The sequence below is a fragment of the Mytilus galloprovincialis genome, chromosome 11 (genome assembly GCF_965363235.1).
Source record: "Mytilus galloprovincialis chromosome 11, xbMytGall1.hap1.1, whole genome shotgun sequence".
NCBI classification, from domain to species: domain Eukaryota; kingdom Metazoa; phylum Mollusca; class Bivalvia; order Mytilida; family Mytilidae; genus Mytilus; species Mytilus galloprovincialis.
This window is the reverse complement of record NC_134848.1, coordinates 41,703,088-41,724,858: the sequence shown is the minus strand read 5'-3', so window position 1 is coordinate 41,724,858 and position 21,771 is coordinate 41,703,088. Positions and strand designations below refer to the sequence as shown.

General features: G+C 31.4%; 1 protein-coding gene across 1 annotated transcript; it reads left to right on the top strand.

Moving 5' to 3' along the window:
- The first annotated feature begins 4,023 nt into the window (after positions 1-4,023).
- Positions 4,024-9,733, top strand: LOC143051151 (uncharacterized). Its single transcript, XM_076224159.1, has 5 exons — positions 4,024-4,110; positions 5,282-5,350; positions 7,670-7,780; positions 8,083-8,214; positions 9,313-9,733. The coding sequence occupies exons 2-5, from the start codon at positions 5,305-5,307 to the stop codon at positions 9,501-9,503; spliced, it is 480 nt and encodes a 159-aa protein (XP_076080274.1). The 5' UTR covers positions 4,024-4,110; positions 5,282-5,304; the 3' UTR covers positions 9,504-9,733.
- Positions 9,734-21,771: the final 12,038 nt, after the last annotated feature.

Sequence of the window (21,771 nt, the reverse complement as noted above, 5' to 3'; positions counted from 1 at the left end):
ATATTGTTTTGTTGTTTGTGTATGTTTTGTCGATGAAAATAAACCACATTCCTACCTAGGGTATATTATAATACCATCATACAATATATGGGATGAACATAATCCATATCATGTCAGTAACTAGTCTTTAAAAAAATGTGTGTATTAGCATTGCAAAGACCCTGTATATAAACTCATCATAGATACCAGGACTAAATTTTGAATATACGCCAGACGCGCGTTTCGTCTGCAAAAGACTCATATGTAAATCTATATTCTTTCCAAAATGTATCATTCTCAATGACATGACATCAGCATCTTATTTAAGTAAAGGTTTTGTTAGCTTTTGAGAGGAATATCGTCATTTTTGTGCTTTGTAAATAATATTCCCATAACAGACTGGATTTGAAATTCATAAACGAATACGATGTGTGTGTGTCGATTTGCATTTACGATTGATGTCCGTGTACAGATGGTAAATTTATCAATGTTTTTACAAGTTTGTGATATAAAAATCCTGGTGTAACAATTTTTCAATTATAGATAGATTTGTTTCTTTAAAATCGAATACGTTGTTACATGACAATCGAATCGATAAAAATGAGATATATAAGCATCATAAGACGGTGACAGGGGAACATCACCATCTAAAAATGAATGACTAATATAAGATACATGCCAAAGGAAATGAAAAATCGTCTTATCTATTCCTTTTCTATTTCAGGAATAGCTTAGCTGTATGTATTATTCACCTTATCAGTATTTGGCAAAGCTTTTAGGTATAAAGGCTCTTTAACTTTGTACTTTTGTTGACCTTCTAAAATTTTTTTTTGTTTTTTTGTTTACGAAACCAATTTCTGGCGTAATTCTTTAATTTTAATCCTGGTATCTATGTTGAGTTTATTATCATAAATTTTGGGATTAAGCTAACATTCTTTTACGAGAATGCTATTTATTATAATGAATCAAACTGGTGGCAAAACGAACAAATATGCATCAAGTAATGTTAAATATATATATATAAAGTGTTAAGCGTGATACTTCATCTACGGATTCGTTATCACTATTACGAATTCATGTGTCAATGTTATTTTAACATGTTTACACTTTTTCGAAAGATTAGCCTGTTATGCAACATTTATCAAGTGACGATTATTAAGAAGTCGCGTCTCACTTTTCTTCATTATAAAGTCGTTTTATCAATTGGAAAAAAATCTGTTGTTTGATACCTGCATAATATTTTGTTAAAATTTCAATGATGTATCCATTCTGTTTCTTTTGTGATATTGATGTTATTAGGTACTAGGTAATAATCGTGATTTTTTTGTAATAAGTTTATTAGAAATAAGACGAAGATTATTGACTCGTGTTAAATGATACAGAATATTGTTTGACTTATTTTACACTTTTCAATAGAAAAGTGGTGTTTGTCGATTTTGTATAGTATAAATCCTGTCTTAAATGAATAAATAAAAGAAAACATGTACATGTATCTGTTTATTATACATAATATATTTTCTAGCATACTTATTAGACATTGAATATTTGATTCGAACATAAATAATTATCAAACAATGGATGCAAATATCTGATGCAGTCTATTTGTCTTGTTTTGTCGTATATTTTTATTACATGAGAGGTAAAATAAAATGCTCTACTAAATATTTAATACTGAATCGTTTATAATTCAAGATAATACATGTTTTAAGTCGACACATTATGTATGCAGCCTTGACAAGTTCTATAATTATAATGTTTTAAAATGTTCTACACTGTTAACTCCCGAGAAAAGATTGAAGTAAACAATTCCACAAATAAATAAATCAGTTAGAAAGTTCGGCGTATGTAGTGTTAAAATCTGCCTTCTTAAGAAAATGCGTAAACATTGCGATCAATGATACAACAAGTTCATTGTTGGATATAATATAAAAAGAAGATGTGGTATATTTGCCATTGAGACAACTATCCACAAAAGACCAAAATGACACAGACATTAACAACTATAGCTCACCGTACGGCCTTCAACAATGAGCAAAGTCCATACCGCATAGTCAGCTATAACAGGCCCCGATAAGACAATGTAAAACAATTCAAATGAGAAAACTAACGGCCTTATTTATGTAAAAAAATGAACGAAAAACAAATATGTAACACATAAACAAACGTCAACCACTGAATTTACAGGCTCCTGACTCGGTACAGGCACATACATAAATAATGTGGCGGGGTTAAACATGTTAGCAGGATTCAAACCCTCCCCCTAAGTTGGGACAGTGGTATAACAGTACAACATAAGAACGAACTATACAAATCAGATGGACAAAAATAAATTAAATAAACCTGTTTCTCCGTCTGTTGATAGATATTGTTATCTTTTTATTTTTCATATGAAATTTTTTTATACAGTTTGTTTTTTCAGATCTAGTTCTAGTCCATAAGAAACGAGGAGTAACGGTACTTGTTTTAAAAATACTTCAAATGTAGTCAAATTCTAAAACGTAACACTTTTTTAATAGTTAAAAAAACTGATTTTTGTTGTTGTTTTAGACACATTATGGAACTAATATTCTTTTAAGTTTTTCATATTATTTTCAATCACAAGACTGTCAACGGTCAAACTATTTGATGTGAACACAAATAAAGAAATGAAAAGAACTCATTCAATTGGATTTTTTAGGGTCTGTTTGATAACTTATCATAAGCAAAAAATATATGATAATCATCTCTTTTCTAATAAAAAGTTTTTGTTGATCAAATCAGTTTATCAAATGGGTTATTCTTGTTTCACTTGCAATGCTGTCATTGTGTTCTCTTTAAGTGCCAGTCTTTGTAAGAATCAGGCAATTTAGGTAAAAATTAAAACATGATTAGAAAAAACCCAACGAGCTAATCATCATGATCATTCTATTTAATATTAACCATCATCCTGAGTTAAAAAGTATAATTCTTTCGTTTGTGTGTGTCTGGTAATATCAAATAACTTGGTTAGAAAATTGGTAAGAATGATAGCAAACTACAGAGTTATCGCCCCTTATTCGTTAGTTTCTAGTGCATTTCAACCAAATGGTATTTTTCTATTACCAGAACAGAAAATGAAAATGAATGTTAATTTTGTGCATAACTATATATTATGAACTGAAATCAGTTTCAAATTGGGTGGGGTTTTCTGGTCATGTTTTCACCACTGCCTGATTCTTAGGGAGATTAGCAATTAATAACACATCACGGCTTATGTATGCGCTACCAATCCCTACCAAAGGGGTTATAGTGAAAATAACATGTCTTGAATATATACTTAATGAAGTAGAATTATTCACTAGCAAGTGAATTGTTCATCAGCGATGTTTATTGGCCAAACTGTTTGCCACAAACGAATTATTATTTCATTAATTCACTTTCATTCCTAATTGATCAAAACAAATTAGAGTGCTGTTTTGTCTCTCATAGCTAGTGCATCTTTAGTAAATACTGTTAATTGTATGTTTTTATATTCTTTTCAAAATTAAAAGATACATGTATCAGTTAAAACACTGTCAACAATAGATATGTTCTGTTCTTTTTGCATTTATATACGACCTTAATAATTCAAACTCGATTCTCTTGTTATTTATATACTCTAATATACAGATAGCGCAATCAACATTTAAAAATTCTTTATACAGGCAAAAAGTAGACTCTGCTTCCCACCTGCATCCTAGTCGAAAATATGGCCAAGGTTTATGATATACGAGATGAATTTACATTTCTATTATAGACAAATGTATTTTTGTAGATCGGTTTTCGATACGTATACAGTTATCGTTCTAGATCTATCTTTTAAAAGTAGTATGAAGATAGACATCATGAAATATGACAACAAAACATGTTTGTGCAAATAATAAGTGTATTTGAACATCCGTAAACTTTCATTGGCGTTTGTTGAAAACAGTCAAGGTTTTTGAAAAACGCAAATTTAACAAAAAGAGGAAAAAAGGTACATTCAGCAATTTCTATTATCATTTAAATTTACTAACTGCGACTTGCAATTGTGTCCAATCAAATTAAACCATAGCTTTAAAATTTTGCATATATATGGAGCAGTTGTGTTAATAACTCCACGTCCTGACCTGGCTTCCACTGCTGACAACACATGTAAGTTTTAGATTCAATGTATTATAATTGTCAAAATTTCATCTAATCGTCTATGTTGTAATCAGTATTAAATTGTTTTAATGTTCGCCGACCTTAAACTTAACATTTAAGCTAAATAAACTTTAACCTCATCTATAATTTATCATATAATTATTTGATTTAGTGGTCATAAACATTGACAGTTGCAGATGCGTATAAGCTTGAGATAGTATTAGAATACTATGAACATTAACGTCACTCGGGATTAGTAATTAAAACCTCACGTGGACTCAGTTAAAATAGGTTCACGTGTATATCATGTGATGCTCACGTGCATCTCACGTGCAATCCACATGATATTTTCATATGACGATTACCGGAATTGTTTCTAAAATAAATGTTAGCGTGAACCTCGCGGGAACTGAATTCCAATGAAATTAAGAATTTTCGCGAAAACTTCTTTATTTCAAAACTTAGATAAAACCATGAAACCGTAAGAGAATTATCAATAGATATATCGAGACAATTATTCTCATTTTACGATATATTTCTTTGATTTTATTTAACACTATTTGTTCTCTAATTTATATACTGTATAACAGTCTAAAGTGAATAAACGTATGCATTGAAATCCTTTTGAATACCGAGTTAATATTGCAAATTAATGCACAATATAACAATGATTACATTAAAATTTTTCCTATTTTCCACTGAGTTTAACCCATTACGTACATTTGAATCATTCGATTACATGAACAAGTCAGGAATTCTAAATTATTCATTATACATTTAACAAAGATACTATGATTAAAATTGTTTACATCAGAATCTCATTTTGTCAATAAAAGACTCATTTGTCACACTCAAATCTATTCAAAAGATTAAATGAGGGACGGAGTTGAAGACAAAAAAAGACTAATAATTTTGACATATACAGTTCAGGTAATGTAATCATAGAAAGCACATCCTCAGTATTTCGAAAAATGTGAAGCCAGTTTTTGCATCCGTTAATATACAGAAGTGCCCATATCTACAATAAGTCATGTCAGGACATAAATACTGACTACTGTGCTGGTAAGAAATATACGAATTATAAAAGTCTTAAGCTATTTGTATCAAACCCTACTAGTTGGCCATTACAAATTTTAAAGTTCATAATACCTAATTTTGATGATATCATTTTTCTTTTTAGTTACCGGTAAAACATACACAATTATGAAGGTAGTTCTAGTAATTGGGATTTTTTTGGGAACAGCATTTTGTAAGTATTTTAAATAACAAAACCTCTTCACAAACGTGTTGAAACGAAATTGTCTACTACCAAACATACACATCCATAGTAATAGATCACAAGATAAACCCTGAATGCATTTGGTTTCTACTAGTCATAGACTTTCATCATATTTCTGTTTTATCCATTATGTTCTAATTTCTGTTGCCTCATTATCAAAATTCATTTCAATGTTCAGATTGCGTATATAGGTCTTCAAGTTAAATTGTTTTATCATCGAACAATTGTTTGTGTTCAAAACAATCGTCGAGCATATGTTTACGTATATTTATGAATTGTCAGTAATTATATATTAAATTCAAGCTAATATGGAAAACTCCATACTAAAATTTTCGACAAAAGACACGATTTGTCCTTCCCTTTTGTTTATTTTCCCTTTTGAAGACCGTGATGTTCCTTTGGCTCCATCATACGGTATTTTATATATTCATTATGATAGTATAGAACCAATAAGAGTATACTTCTTCTAATATAGTCGACGGTGTTCGATGTATTTTTAAATATAAGTGTAGTGTCAAATACGCTTTAAAGTCGAAGATGAGATTGAAAAACAGGTTACCTTCTAAGCAATAATATTAAAAAAAGTGTATTTCAACACAGTTCAAATGGGTTGTTTTTGTTAAATTTTCTACCGGAAATTTTGAAACGAATAGAACAATTAAAGACCAATGCGGAAATAGACATAAAATTCCGTCACAAAAAAAATTAGGTACGCCACTCCCAGATAGTACAGCCTACAATACAAAGATTCAGACTTTCACCTTTTGTGTTGAACAATACCAAAATAACATGATGATTTTATAAGAATAACAGCAAGGAATAAACGACAATAAACAACTGTGAATAAATATACATCAAATGTTATAACCGGTCATTTTAAGAATATATTCGTATGAGTTTCATTTCTGCCTAATTTTGTCATCAATGTCAAAACAATGACGTTTCCACTTTAAGCCAGTGACAACTATATGTCCGTTGAAATACCTCGCACTGATGACACCCTCATGCAGTTCTAACATATTAAGCAGCCTTTGGTTAAATTTTGTGACATTGTCAGAGATGCGAACTTCTTAAGATTTCTATTTTGCAATTTAGAGATTTTTTATTCTAAGCGCATCAATTTTATAAGAATTGGTCTAGGTTTTCCGTGTTTTCCTGGTATTCTGTATGCTGCTTCAATTTCTGATGGTTCAATTGTTAGATTTAGTTTACTTATCTCATGTAAAAAGCTATGAGGCAATATGTTCTCCTTTTTTTCTTGAAAGTCAAAAAAAAAATAATATTGTTTTTCCTTTAGTATTGTTTATTCCAGTTTGCATTTTCAATATCTTCTTTTAGTAGTCTGTTTTCTTTGTGAAGGTTTGCGTTTTTTCTAATATGTTCGCATTGTCAAATTCTACAATGTCTTTTCTTGCACATAGCCTAGATACATCTGACTAAAAGTGCTGTTTTACCTTTTCTTTATTAGTTTACATTTCATGCATCATTTCTTTTTTAAGTTCTTTTTCCATCTTTTTTTTTCTTCATTTGGACAAGTAAGGTTGTAACTGTTTCAGTGACAATAATTTTAACATCTTTTTTTTCCAATATGCTTTTCACAATGTTTCATGACTTTCTTATCTCGTTTAAATCGGTTTCGATGCATGGACAATGGTCGCCATCACTAGATAGACATTTATGCGGGCGTTTTGTATAGTTTGGTTTTACAAGTGTTGAGTACCTTAATACAGAGTACTTATCTATCTCATTTTGCTGTGTACAATACCGTAGTTTATGATATACGAGATGACTTTACATTTTTTAATGTTCACAATACAAGGCTTTCCGATTCTAACAACTTGTCAAAACTTTTCATGAATTCTATGAATGACATCATTCGTAAATATAAATAAATATGCAGGTTTATTATACATTCAGGGGTTTCTATCATCCGTAGAATGACATCATTCGTAAATATAAATAAACATGCAGGTTTATTATACGTTCAGGGGTTTCTAGCATCCGTAGAATAACATCATTCGTAAATATAAATAAACATGCAGGTTTATTATACGTTCAGGGGTTTCTATCATCCGTAGAATGAAATCATTCGTAAATATAAATAAACGTGCAGGTTTATTATACGTTCAGGGGTTTCACATTCAATCTTTAATATATTCCCGGTTTCTTGCTCAATGCTATATCATCAATGCTTACGTTTATACATTAAAAAAAAAGCAGCGAAAAATGATGTAAAACACAATGTAGACGATTTTATATGCCATATATATTGCTTTATTGCTTTTTCAGGCTGTTCTGATGATCAGTATACGTGCTTGGACGGACAATGCATCTCTGCAGATTATCAGTGTGATTCCTGGGTTGATTGCAGTAGTGGAGAAGACGATATGGGATGTTCTCGTAATAACAGAATAACCTTTTTTATTTAAAAACTAAACACAAACATTATTGCTTACTTTATAAAGTAGAATACATGAACAAGAGTCCTTACATTTTTTTTTACACCTATATGATTTCAACACCAATCTTTAAAAAAACAGTTGAAAATCCAGGAGAACATTCTATCGTAAATTACCATCATTATATAATCACATGTTAAACCAGGAAGGATATCTTGTATTCTTGAAGCTTAAATATTTCATTGTATATCGCATGAACTTTTGTGTATATTAAAAAAAAAATTTCATCAATTTTTATTACAGCTTGCGAAAGTGATCAATTTCTTTGTGCTACTGATTCCTGTATAAAATGGTCTTGGGTATGCGATGGTATGGATGACTGTGGTGATGGCTCTGACGAACGGGGATGCTCCAACCTTTGTTGGAATACATATAGTAAGTATGCAAATGCTTGTTTTACCTTGACATGTTCATGCAAATGCTGTGATTCGCTCAGAAAAATACATATATTAAATGAGTTCTTCCAAATCATCCTTTCTTTAGATTAAATGACACAGAAATTTGCTAAATAGAGGTTATCGTACCGAATCAAGCAGTAAACAAAGCCCATACCGCATAGCTAGCTTAAAAAGCTCCGAGATTATATATATAAAACAATTCAAACGAGAAAAATCACGGCCTTATTTATGTAAACATTAATGAACAAAGAACTAAAATGAACCACAGTAACAAACGATAACCTCTGAATGACAGGCTCTTGACTTGGGAGAGAAACGTACATAGTTTGTGTGTGTGTGGAAAAGGGGGGTGGGGTGGGGGTGATTAGACGTGTTAACTGGCGCCAGTGATGTAACAATTCAAAATAAGAACAAACTATTCAAATCAATTGAATAATGCTTAAACCATCAGATGGATACAGATAGAATCATATCTAACCGACGCATAAAGTGGACATGGCCGGGAACTTTGCATCCAGAAAAAAAAAAAAGACACCTATGAGCGTTCGATGTTACTGATAGCTAGTTCAGAGGTTAATAAATTAACTTATGAATAAAATCTAAGATTGGAGAAAGAACAAATCAAATATCATTGTAATTATAATACAATTTGAGAAAATCAACTTTAAATTTAGAGACGATTTTATCATTGAACATATCTTGTTGTCTGTATTTTCTTAATATAGGTACAAAAAGGATGCGTGAACAATCTCAATCAATGTCATATTGACTGTCACACAAGTTTTATTTCGGATTTACGAATTTACATGCATATATTTCAGCAATATTTACCCTTTTGTTTAGTCAGCTATTAAAGGTTTCCTAATTGATTGTCATATTCCTTACATAGACCTGATATGTATGTTTTTAATACAATACTAATTCTTTAAAATGATAATACACACATGAAATCGATGTGTCATTCCTAAATTGGCCAAAAAATGATAACAACTCGCCCTCCACATTGTCGAAAGCATCATATACGTTTGATTTCATTAAATTGTTCTTACAATATTTTATTTTCAATAAAAAACAGACCCACTTGCAAGACGGAGTATAGCAAAAGTGAGTGCTAAAACAGCTGTAACCAGGGGTCTCAACAAAGGAGGTAAAAATGAAGCTGCTGGTTCGAATCTCTACACAAAGAAAAACGAAGTTGAAGCAGAGAAAATTGTTAATAAACTTGAAAAGCTCAGGTTACTCAGAAGAGGAAAAAATGGAAAATAAAACTGAATATGTACTGAAGAAAATGCACGCAAACAATTGGACTCGTCCATGGACTATGATATAATTAAATATGTATGAATAATCATAAACAGTAGTTTGTAGTGTTATATTATCATGTATGTATATTTTGTAAAAACGAAATGTTACATTAATGTAATTTAAAGTTTTAATTGATTTAATATCTTTAAAAAAATTAAACAATAATCAATGATAATTGGTCAATACCTATATTCGTATTTTACACTTTCATTATTCATTCTATTCTATCAATAAAGTACTTCTTGCAATTGATTTTTCTTACGAATATTAATGATTAAAGTATTTTAATTTGGCAACTTATCTAGTGGCTGTGGTACATAGGCTATATCAAGGCTTCTTATCTGATAATATTCGGACTTCTGTACTTGATATATCGTTTTGTTGGATTGGATACACGATGCTTGAATACTTATATCAACTCCTCAAAATGTGTATCACTTGTGTACTGTATCAATGTTATACCACAATAGTCACTAAAGAAAATAATTTTCTTACTACGCATATAAAATATGCAGTAAAAAGTGTGACATGAGCGTCATTCTATTCCACAGTGTTCTAGTAAAACCTGTTAAAAACAAACATTTTCATAAAGAAAATCAAAGTATTTCAAGATATTCATTACACACATATATATATAGGATGCCTTATATATCATGTACTGTAGTACGCCGCTAGATTAAAACTGACGTGGAAAGGTAACACATGCCCACCGAAAGCTCTTTTTTTGAAAGCCCAGGTGGTCGTGTGGTCAAGCGGGACGGCTGCAGTGCAGGCGATTTGGTGTCACGATATCACAGTAGCATGGGTTCAAATCCCGGCGAGGGAAGAACCAAAAATTTGCGAAAGCAAATTTACAGATCGAACATTGTTGGGTTGATGTTTAGACGAGTTGTATATACATTATGTACACAGCCATGTATCACCATCATTGATACGAGTTGTATATATATATATATATATATATATATATATAACTCGTCTAAACATCAACCCAACAATGTTAGATCTGTAAATTTGCTTTCGCAAATATTTTGTTCTTCCGTCGCCGGGATTCGAACCCATGCTACTGTGATATCGTGACACCAAATCGCCTGCACTGCAGCCGTCCCGATAGACCACACGACCACCTGGGCTCTACAAAAATAAAGCTTTCGGTGGCCGTGTGTTACCTTTCCTCGTCAGTTTTAATCTAGCGGCGTACTACAGTACATGATATATAAGGCATGGAGATGTTATTGTTACAGATCAGCTCAATTATCTATAGTAAAGGATCCTACAAATAAATGCAAGATACAGTCACAGAAAATGATTATATTTCTAAGTACGTCTGAGTCAGTGACAACTATACAACAGATTTATCCATCGGATCGCCATCAACGATGGTGATACATGGCTGTGTACATAATGTATATACAACTCGTCTAAACATCAACCCAACAATGTTAGATCTGTAAATTTGCTTTCACAAATTTTTTGTTCTTCCCTCGCCAGGATTCGAACCCATGCTACTGTGATATCGTGACACCAAATCGCCTGCACTGCAGCCGTCCCTCTAGACCACACGACCACCTGGGCTCTACAAAAATAAAGCTCTCGGTGGCCGTGTGTTACCTTTCCTCGTCAGTTTTGATCTAGCGGCGTACTACAGTACATGATATATAAGGCATGGAGATGTTATTGTTACAGATCAGCTCAATTATCTATAGTAAAGGATCCTACAAATTAATGCAAGATACAGTCACAGAAAATAATTATATTTATAAGTACGTCTGAGTCAGTGACAACTCTACAACAGATTTATCCATCGGATCGCCAGCAATGATTGTGATACATGGCTGTGTACATAATGTATATACAACTCGTCTAAACATCAACCCAACAATGTTAGATCTGTAAATTTGCTTTCGCGAATTTTTTGTTCTTCCCTCGCCGGGATTCGAACCCATGCTAATGTGATATTGTGACACCAAATCGCCTGCACTGCAGCCGTCCCGCTAGACCACAAGACCACCTGGGCTCTACAAAAATAAAGCTCTCGGTGGCCGTGTGTTACCGTTCCTCGTCAGTTTTAATCTAGCGGCGTACTACAGTACATGATATATAAGGCATGGAGATGTTATTGTTACAGATCAGCTCAATTATCTATAGTAAAGGATCCTACAAATTAATGCAAGATACAGTCACAGAAAAAAATTATATTTATAAGTACGTCTGAGTCAGTGACAACTCTTCAACAGATTTATCCATCGGATCGCCATCAATGATATAAAAAACGAAGATGTGGTATGATTCCCAATGAGACAACACTCCACAAGCGGCCAACATGACACATAAATTAACAATAATAAGTCACTGTACGGCCTTCAACAATGAGTAAAACCGATACCATATAGTCAGCTTTAAAGGGCCTCGAAATGACAATGTAAAACATTTCAAGCGAGAAAAATAACGGCTTACTTTATGTAGACAATATTAAGAAACAAAACAAAAACAAACGACAGACGGTATGGTTGTTTGAATCCATAATACGATCAAATTGTTGTACATCTGGAATTTGTCTGTAATTCACATCCTACAGTGAAGGTATAAGAGGAAACTTAAAGAAAAGTAGTTCAATCTAATACTTGCCAAAATGTTGAACATTATAATATTGTCGACAACATTTTAGTACCAACATTTTGATCCATAATTGTTGCATAACTGGTTTTTCAAACCAAATCGTTATAGATTAAGATATAAGAAATGTGTTCAATTTATTCTATACTAGAAGACACCCGGGCATAAACAGCTTGTAAAATGTGGTTGGATAATTTTTTGTAAAAGATATTGTCTGGCGAATTTCATTTAGATTCAAGAGCCCTCTCCCTTATTTCCAAAGTCCGTTATTTGTTTCCTTTCTGTTAAATTTAATTATTTTCATGTTTCTGGCCTTATATCACAATGATTCTTCCCCTTTGCTACAATGAATTTTTTGGTAAAAGTCAAATTAAATTAAAAATTTGCACTGCTTCAAACATGAAATAAATGATACTGCTTACAGCCCATCATCATTTTAAGAAAATATGCTTCTATGACAATCCATCAATGATATTCCTTTTTATCGCCCCATTAACGTGTCAATGATAGGATTTGAATCTTGTATAAATGACTAAGGCTGAGAGGTGGTCGGAGGGGCCCTGATCCCAAAATCCCAAGGTGCGTGTTATAACGAAATTCATATCCCGACACTCCGAAATTCGCCAAAAAATATTCCCGAATCCCGTAAAGATCTATCCCGAAATCCCGAGCTTAACAACCACCGATCCTGACGTCCCGAAAAAAACATGCCTCCTTCTAAGCTCTACCCTTTTGTCATTTTATTTATCCAAATCACTACTTTCACTTTCAACAATATTTTTTTATTCCCCATTTACATTATAATTTCTAGTCTGTTAGTCCGTTCGTTCGTTCGTCCATCCGTACGTCCGCTTCAGGTTAACGTTTTTGTCGAGGTAGTTTTTGATGAAATTGAAATCCAACTCGAAACTTAATAAATATGTCCCCTATGATATGATCTCTCTAGTTTAAATGCCAAATCAGAGATTGTATCCCATTTCATGGTCCACTGAACATAGAAAATGATAGTACCGATGTGGCGTCCGTATACTATGGACACATTCTTTTTTCCACATGAATTACTTATTTCAATATATATGCAACTGGTATGACCCCTTAGACAGTAAATAGTTCACAGAAAACAGTAGACAAAATACAGAGTCTCTATATAGTATAGTAGTATAATCGTAGTTTACATGTGGCCATAATAGACGCGAAAAATAATTGACTCTAAGGGGGTATGATAGTTGGGGTTCGTGCGATCTAAAAACCATGATATGGAGAACGCTCTAATTGGCTTATTTATTTTTCATTTTTGTAACTCGTATGACCCCTTAAATTGTAAATATTTCAAAGAAAACAGTCGACAGAATACAGAGAGTCTCTATATATTACAGTAGTATTGTAGTTTACATGTGGATAAATGACTAAAAGTCAGTCTGATGAAGGAAACAATATCCGGACACCTATTTTGTCGTTTTTCCGAGGGTTTCACCAGCCCAGTAGTCAACACTTCGGTGTTGACATAAATATCAATAACGTGGTCATTTTTATAAATATCCTGTTTACAAAACTTTGGATTTTTCGAAATACTAAGGATTTTCTAATGCCAGGCATAGATTACCTTAGCCATATTTGGCACAACTTTTTTGGAATTTTGAATCCTCAATGCTCTTCAACTTTGTACTTGTTTGGTTTGATACATATTTTGATATGAGCGTCTCTATTATTATTAATTGTCTCTAGGATATATAATAGTTGTGGTTCGTGCGATCAAAAAACCATGATATGGAGAACGCTCTGATTGGCTGATTTATTTTTCATTTTTGTAATCTATCATATGATTGCTTGTTCTTGTGCATGTTTAAAACCGGAAGTATTATATATGACTAAAAGTCAGTCTGATGAAGGAAACAATATCCAGACACCTATTTTGTCGTTTTTCTCCGGAATTAACTCAATCTGAATAAATTTAAAAATGGATGACAAATGCAACTATGCATGTTACCTATAGAACACACAGACATGATGATGTATTTATTGCGGAACGAAGAGAAGCGACACACAAAACATTTTGGCATACCAAACTTGTATGACACTTCTCGTCAAAAAGTAGATAATTGCAAAACCAAAACAAAAAGCTTGATGCAAAAGTATACGTTTTTTTTTTTTTTTTTTTTTTAGACGATATTGATACACATGTGTTTAGAGATATGTCTTTCATATAGTCTATTTAATGTGAAAATCTATATGGAGATAAAGACAAATCTAAGACAAATTTTGGCAAAACTGAAAGTGTCAAATCTGACATATTTATCTGTAAATGAACGATGTTTACAACAGATAGGCTTACTTCCGTCACTTTTGGAATTGCACAGTATAGACAATTTTCCGGATTCCTATACACATGGCTACTGTATGCAAGAAGGCTACATAAGGGAGGTTCGTCTATACATTAAATACTAAGATATTCTATATCTTAAAATTGTAAACCTATCTTAATTTCATCTCATCCTTGTTCTGTTCTTAACATCAAAAGATCAGAACCAAAGCGAATGTTCAAATGAGGCTTATACAGATTCAAAGATACAATAATTTCAAAAAGAGAACATACAATATATCATTTGTATATATTTATTATTTAAATGAAACTTTAGTTTTTCACGAACAAAATTAATTGAAATATCAAATTTTAAAATGTTGATATTGACATAACTAGGACATATACATGATATACCGGGTAATAAGGACAAAAACAAAAAAAAAAACAATTATAAGAACAAGAATGATTATTCAGTTCGCTAGAAAACTACAGAAACACGACTTTTTAAGCAATTACGATACGTATTTTGAAAGAAACAATGATACAGCTGCTTTTTTTAAAAATAGTATCGGAACTAAACGATTTCGATAAAAAAAAAAAAACGTCTGTAGAAAATAGGGATGACAAAAAGCAGAGGGACAGTCAAACTCATATATCGAAAATAAACTGACAATGCCATGGCTAAAAATGAAAAAGACAAACAGACAAACAATAGTACACATTACACAACATAAAAAACTAAAGAATAAACAACTCGAACCCCACCATAAACTAGGGGTGATCTCAGGAGATAGAAAGCATTGAAAACCAATAATTAAAGAGTAATATTCAATATAGTGTCGTTCAAAGAAAACTGTTTGCATCAAGAAAGAGGATCGAAAGATACCAAAGGGAAAATATCATGCTATTAAGATCAATATACATTTACAAAAACTATCATCATCATCAGAAGACGAACTATTGTTATAGGTATGATGTATAAGAGGGGTTCATTTTTAACATTTGTGTTTTCCCAAAAACTAATCAATCAATTCATTAATGTTGTAATTGGCGGATTATCTCTTTCTAATGTTATTGGTAAAAACCTTCCTAGTATTCACATGTTCTTAATTATATATTTGATTTGACTATATACATCAGCTATTTAAAATGAATATGGCAGATTAATTTTCTGATTCATATTCTTCTAAGTTATACTTAAGATCCATCAATGAAGATGATGTATAATTTGTTCAATGTACTACCCTACGCTGAAACATAATACATAACGCTTATAAACTGTTTGAATTTCTTTTAAATGTTGATAAAATTTTACAAAAACAACGATAACCTTAACACCTGAGATACTAAATCATTCGCTTATTTATTACTATTTGAAAATGATTATATCAGACGTTAGATTATGTGTATCAGAAATATAATGCATTTCTCATAAGTGATAGTCACAATGCTGTTAATGTAAATGACGAAAATAAAACAGTTAAAAAACACGTCTACAAAACAAAATTATTTATAAGTATACGTTTTTTTGTAGACATGTTACATGTTTGTTATACAAAACTTTGTGTGAACCATATAATAATGCCTTTCCGGTTTGAAAATAGTGGGGAAGATGTAAATTAATAGCTCAATACTATCAATATTTGACTGAGAACAAACAGAAAAATTATTTTGGAATCGAATGTATGGAAATACAGAGTTATTTTTTGCTAGACTGGATTTTTTATTAACTTTGTTGAATATTGCATTATGAAAAGTGAAAAATTACACTTACAACTACCAATGAACAGCGTAAATCATAATTTTGAGTAGAACAACAATCACCGATTCGGAAGTATTATACATGTACGACTCATATACACATTCTAAACGTATAATAGAAATATCAAGGTTTAATCAAATTAATCGTTAATATGAGTGTATTTGATTAGTTTAAATTCAGAAAGGTTGACTTGTCTGTTTGACGAGTGACAGCTGTTGCATTGTAAAAGAGTATAGAATTGTAAGATATTTATGCTAGTCATCCCAAATATATGTATTTCTTGTTACAGAGTAGATGACAAATACTTTGAAGAACTATATGACATGACAAACAATACAAAACACGAATTATTTTAATATTATTGACACAACTTCACTAAAGGAACCAGATTTACAATTTGGTGTGCATTTTTAAGAAAGAAATGGTGGGTCGAATCTGATTTTATGGCTAGCCAAACCTTTATCATGTTTATCAAATATTTGTATTGGATACGTAAAATTCACAGAATTCATACTTGTGTTTTATGTACAAACTGTCAATCACTCTTTTCTATGCGACTGTGTTTTCAACAAATCAAAACATAATCATCAATATTTACGAATGATATCACGCAAACATTTTCTGGAATCGTACAATAGTTAGCATACGAAAATCGAATTTCAGTTGAGTCCTAACATTTGATAGACAATAACAGGTATGGATATTTGCTTTGATTCGACTATAGTATTGGCAAATTAACACGAAAGCTATAGTACATAATTTAAACATTTAAACAGAAAAAAGTATTTGACACAAACTACAAGAAGACAAATTATCTGAATTTAAAACTGTAAGATGACAGTTGATCGCAGTTTTTAAAAAATAAGTTTTTATGTTGTCCTCTATAGTGAGGATTAAAGCGTTTTGAACATTTTCTTGTGAATAAAAGATGATACAGAGAAACGGATAACAGGAAATTTGACAAAGAATTATATTATAATGATTAGAAGGAAGGGTCGTGTAATTTGAAAAAAAAGAAGAAGATCGTATTTAGGTTGGTCATCCGAATGTGTGTATAGTTGATTATTCATAAGTTCCACTATCAAATAAGAAATATTGTAGGTGAGTATGATATCAACAATCAATAAATCAGTCATTAACTATTCAATGTATGCATATGGTTTAAAGATTGATCAATAAAGGTTTCAATGAAAGTGTCGAACAGTTCTTAAGTAATTTGATAAATCTTTCAAAGAGATATATATACTTCTTTGTAGATTTATTCGAAAGAAAAACAGATGTATCTCTCTTTGAATATATTGATTTTGATGATATTCGTATGAAGCATTGCAATGTCCATAATGTGTATGATTTATTTAATAGTGTTCCAATTACAAATATTGTTTCATTCTTAAAAGAAGTTGGAATATATTATAAAATATAAAAATGTTGTTATACTAAAACGATTTTCATTTTGGTCATATTATCTTAAGTGTTGATTTTTTATTTGTAAATAATCAATTTGCTTTAGTCTAGATTTTCAGTTAATTGAAATAAAATTGAAAATGGAAATGGGTAATGTGTCAAAGAGACAACAACCTGACCATATCACAGACAACAGCAGAAGGTCACCAATAGATCTTCAATGCAGCAAGAAATTCCCGCACCGGAGGCGTCCTTCAGCTGGCCCTAAACAAATGTATATACTAGTTCAGTGTTATAATGAACGCCATACTAAACTCCAAATAATACACAAGAAACTAAAATAAAAAATATTACAAGAATAACAAATGCCCCAGGCTTCTGACTTGGGACAGGCGCAAAAATACGGCATAAACATATTTATGAGATATCAAAGACCTTTTGTCTGATTTTGAAAATATACCTCAAATTGTTATAATATTCGAAAAAGTAAAATCACAAAAATAATGAACTTAGAGGAAAATCAATTCGGAAAGTTCATAATCACATGGCAAAATCAAATAACAAAACGCATCAAAAACGAATGGACAAGAACTATCTGTTCCTGACAGAATAAGCTCTAGCCACATTATAGTCTTTCTGTGCTAATGCTGCGTAAAGCAAACACAAATCAATCAATCAATCTTTTCAAAGTGAAACACGATGATAGAGTTAAATAAATACTACATTGGAAGTAGTGGTAACAGTGAGCCTGTATACATATGCATGTCCCTGTGACATAAAAGCATTGATTTAATTCTTGTTTTTTAAGAGATATTTACGTATTGTGGTCTAAAACACCAAATGCCATATTTGTGCTAATGCCTAATTACTATACATTATCAATCACCACATAGCAAAGATGTGGATGTTGAAATATACCAAAAACACACAAACAAACCTACAAAATGATTCGTTCAGATAGAGAGAATTGGCAGTATTTGAGAATACGGACTTAAAAAGTTTAGAATAAACCCTAAACGAAACCAACCTCTTAAAGTATTATCAATATTGAAAACGTGTATATTGCTTTTAAGAGAGTTGGTTTTCTTCTCAGTATTGAACCAATTTATGAAGAGTCTCAGACTACATTATATAACAGAAATACATATTTGTTGTTTTGATATGTATTTTGTCGACAAGAACAGTTATTTTATCGTTTAACCCATTGAAACATTTTTTTTAATACATATAGTTTAACATATTGTTTGTTCTATGCCTTCAAATTTATATTTTATTAAAACCCTTTTTTACTTATTATGTACATCTCGCCGAAAGTAAAGCAACACATTACGCGACAAACGGGGAGTACATGGACATTTGAGTCTACAAATTATAAACCGCAGACAATATTTTAGGCCAGTCAAAAGACTCGAAGGCATCGTCAAAATCAACATCAGTGATCTCGTAATCACTGCAATTCTATTTTGAGATAGTGTCAATTGGACTGACGAGAGCAGATACCTCCTACATGTAGGTGTAATATCACCATTGATTTTCCCTATTAGTCCTTGTTAAATTTAAACTTTAAAAAAAATGCAAAATTTAACCTTGTTTCAAATAAAAAATAATAGGCATGAGTAAAGTTTTATACTGTCCAATAATAAAGAGAAAAGTGCACGTAAAAAAACAACCATCATTCGAAGTTAACCAATCAAATTTCACCACTTAATTATGGTTATTTTATGCATTCCTTTTAAGTTTTGTCATGACCAGTTTAATGAAAAATCTATAATAATGAAAGACGACATCTACAGCGATTAGAGAAAAAACTTCTTCCACCAATCAAAACCAAGCCGCATCATGAAAGAATATAGTGCGGGCAAATAAGTGGTCAAATACTTATCTCATCTGTCTAAACAAAGTTGAATAGGATACACTGGGTGACTTAATGAAGATACATACCACTAATGGACGTCCTTGCCTTGTTTATAAGATCTGTTTTGGTCCATTTATACCTTTCATTTTCTCAAAATTTGAACTTTTCAGACTAATCAAAATAATGGGATAAATTTCACTCATATATGATAGAAAGGTTATAAGAAATGAGCAATTGAAGTATTCAAGCAGATTGAACAATCCATATAAAAGTTTACTGTATCCAATGAGGTTTCAATAAGTCCTTACGTAAAACATAAAATTTACGCCGTGTTCCAGAGTGGGACGTAAAAAGATTCCCTTTCCGGTGTTTTTTTTTCATTACTACATTACAAATAATTTTACAACGACTGGCAAAAATGTTATAGCTATAGTCTTAACTTACACTTTCATTCTGTTTGTTATGTAGTAAAAAGTAAAATCACAGAAATACTGAACTCAGAGAAAAATCAAATTAAAAACTCGAATTCAGCTCAATTTCAAAAGTTCATGAAGTGATTAATTCTATAAAATCCAATTCTGAAAAAAATAGCAGGTTGTTCCTAACCTTTTTCAAACTTTATAGATGAACTTCACAAATAAATTTTACACAAAAACTGAACATTTGTAAAAACGTGAATTAAAAGTATCAGTTTGCACTACACATTTATTGTCATGTTTGTATGGCGTATACTTGATAATATATTCATCTATAATACTAAAAAAACGAGGTCCAATTTGTCAGCCGTCATCGGGTAAAAACGACAAATCAAAGAATTCAACTTTATATATAGCTTATACAGGACAATGGTGTAGATTAAAAATTACACCACTCCAGACCCTTTTGTTTTCCACATAATTAATATTGCCAATAATTAACAAGTTCCGGGTCGAATCCGATACCGATACAAATAGTATATTCACCTGTGACTTATAACCTTATCTGTACGTTCCGCATCTGACAGGCGCACCACCAAACGGTGTATTAAGGATTTTGCTATATACACGGGTCATAATCACAGGGTTGACACTACTAAATTCAATCATTGTCAAATTGTTCATTTAAATCCGTAAGACTTTCTAAGATAACAATACGAATACTAAAAGTCTGGACTTAAAATAAGGTACACATGGTACAGTTTTCAATTTGTTAGCGGGCATGACGTAAACCAGCGAATAAAAGAATTCAACTTTATTTATAACAAATATAGGATAATGCTGTTTATTAAAAAGTACTTCATTTCAGGACCTTTAAATTTGTTTTTCCAAATAATTAATATTACCAATAATTGATAAGTTCCAGGTCGACGGGTTCAAACAGAAAGATTTTGAATGCAGAGAAAACTGTGTATCTTATAATCGGCATGACTTTATCAGATGACTATACCAATACTGAAATAAGGTTTACGCATAGTTATATACTGTAATTCAATCATGGACCCGCGATATCACGGGTGTGTTCTAGTTCTATTTAAATTACAACCTAACACTACCTTTAAGTGTTGAAAGTTCATGTTTTAAAGTCAACCAGTGCATTTATTTTCTACGTTTAAAAGCCTTTAAAAATAATAAACACACGATTCATCATGGTTAATCAAACATACAGCGCAAAAATACATTTATTTTCAATAACCTTATTGCGAATAATGATGAAGATTTTTGTTTTATCTTTTAAGTACATATATACATTGTAGGGCTCAATGACTAAAACCAGACTTATTTTCAATCCATATTTTATACTTTGTACTTGTTTGGCTTTACAACTTTTTTGATCTGAGATTCACTGTTGAGTCTTATGTAGACGAAACGCGCGTCTGGTGTATTCAATTATAATCCTGGTACCTCTGATAACTATTATGAACATCTGTATATCCAACATAAAGTGTATTGTGATCTTAACATCCGAAAAGTCAAAACGATAAATTGTTTAGTCATGTTCATTACATTCAGTCTGTCAGGCAATGTTCAGACTCATCCACTGCGATAAATGTAGTACCTTTAGACCCACACTTGCAAACAAATTAGCATTGTTTAGTAGCATGCCATGCAATTCAGTAGGGAGTCAAACTATACAAGTAAAAAAAAAAACTTTTTGAACAGGCTGAAAAAAAGTCGTTATTTGTCTGTAAGTGTATTTTCTGAAAAGTATTACATTTCCAAAATTAAATCAGTTTGAAAATGTATTTGACAATTGAAAATAACGAAATAATTGTTTATTTTCCTGACTTGTGAGGGCTGTTCAGATCAAAATG

Coding starts and splice junctions, on each gene's coding strand:
- LOC143051151 (XM_076224159.1), top strand. CDS start 5,305: ATGAAGGTAGTTCTAGTAATTGGGATTTTTTTGGGAACAGCATTTT. Junction 7,781..8,082: donor AGACGATATGGGATGTTCTC/GTAATAACAGAA, acceptor TTTTTATTACAG/CTTGCGAAAGTGATCAATTT. Junction 8,215..9,312: donor CCTTTGTTGGAATACATATA/GTAAGTATGCAA, acceptor AATAAAAAACAG/ACCCACTTGCAAGACGGAGT.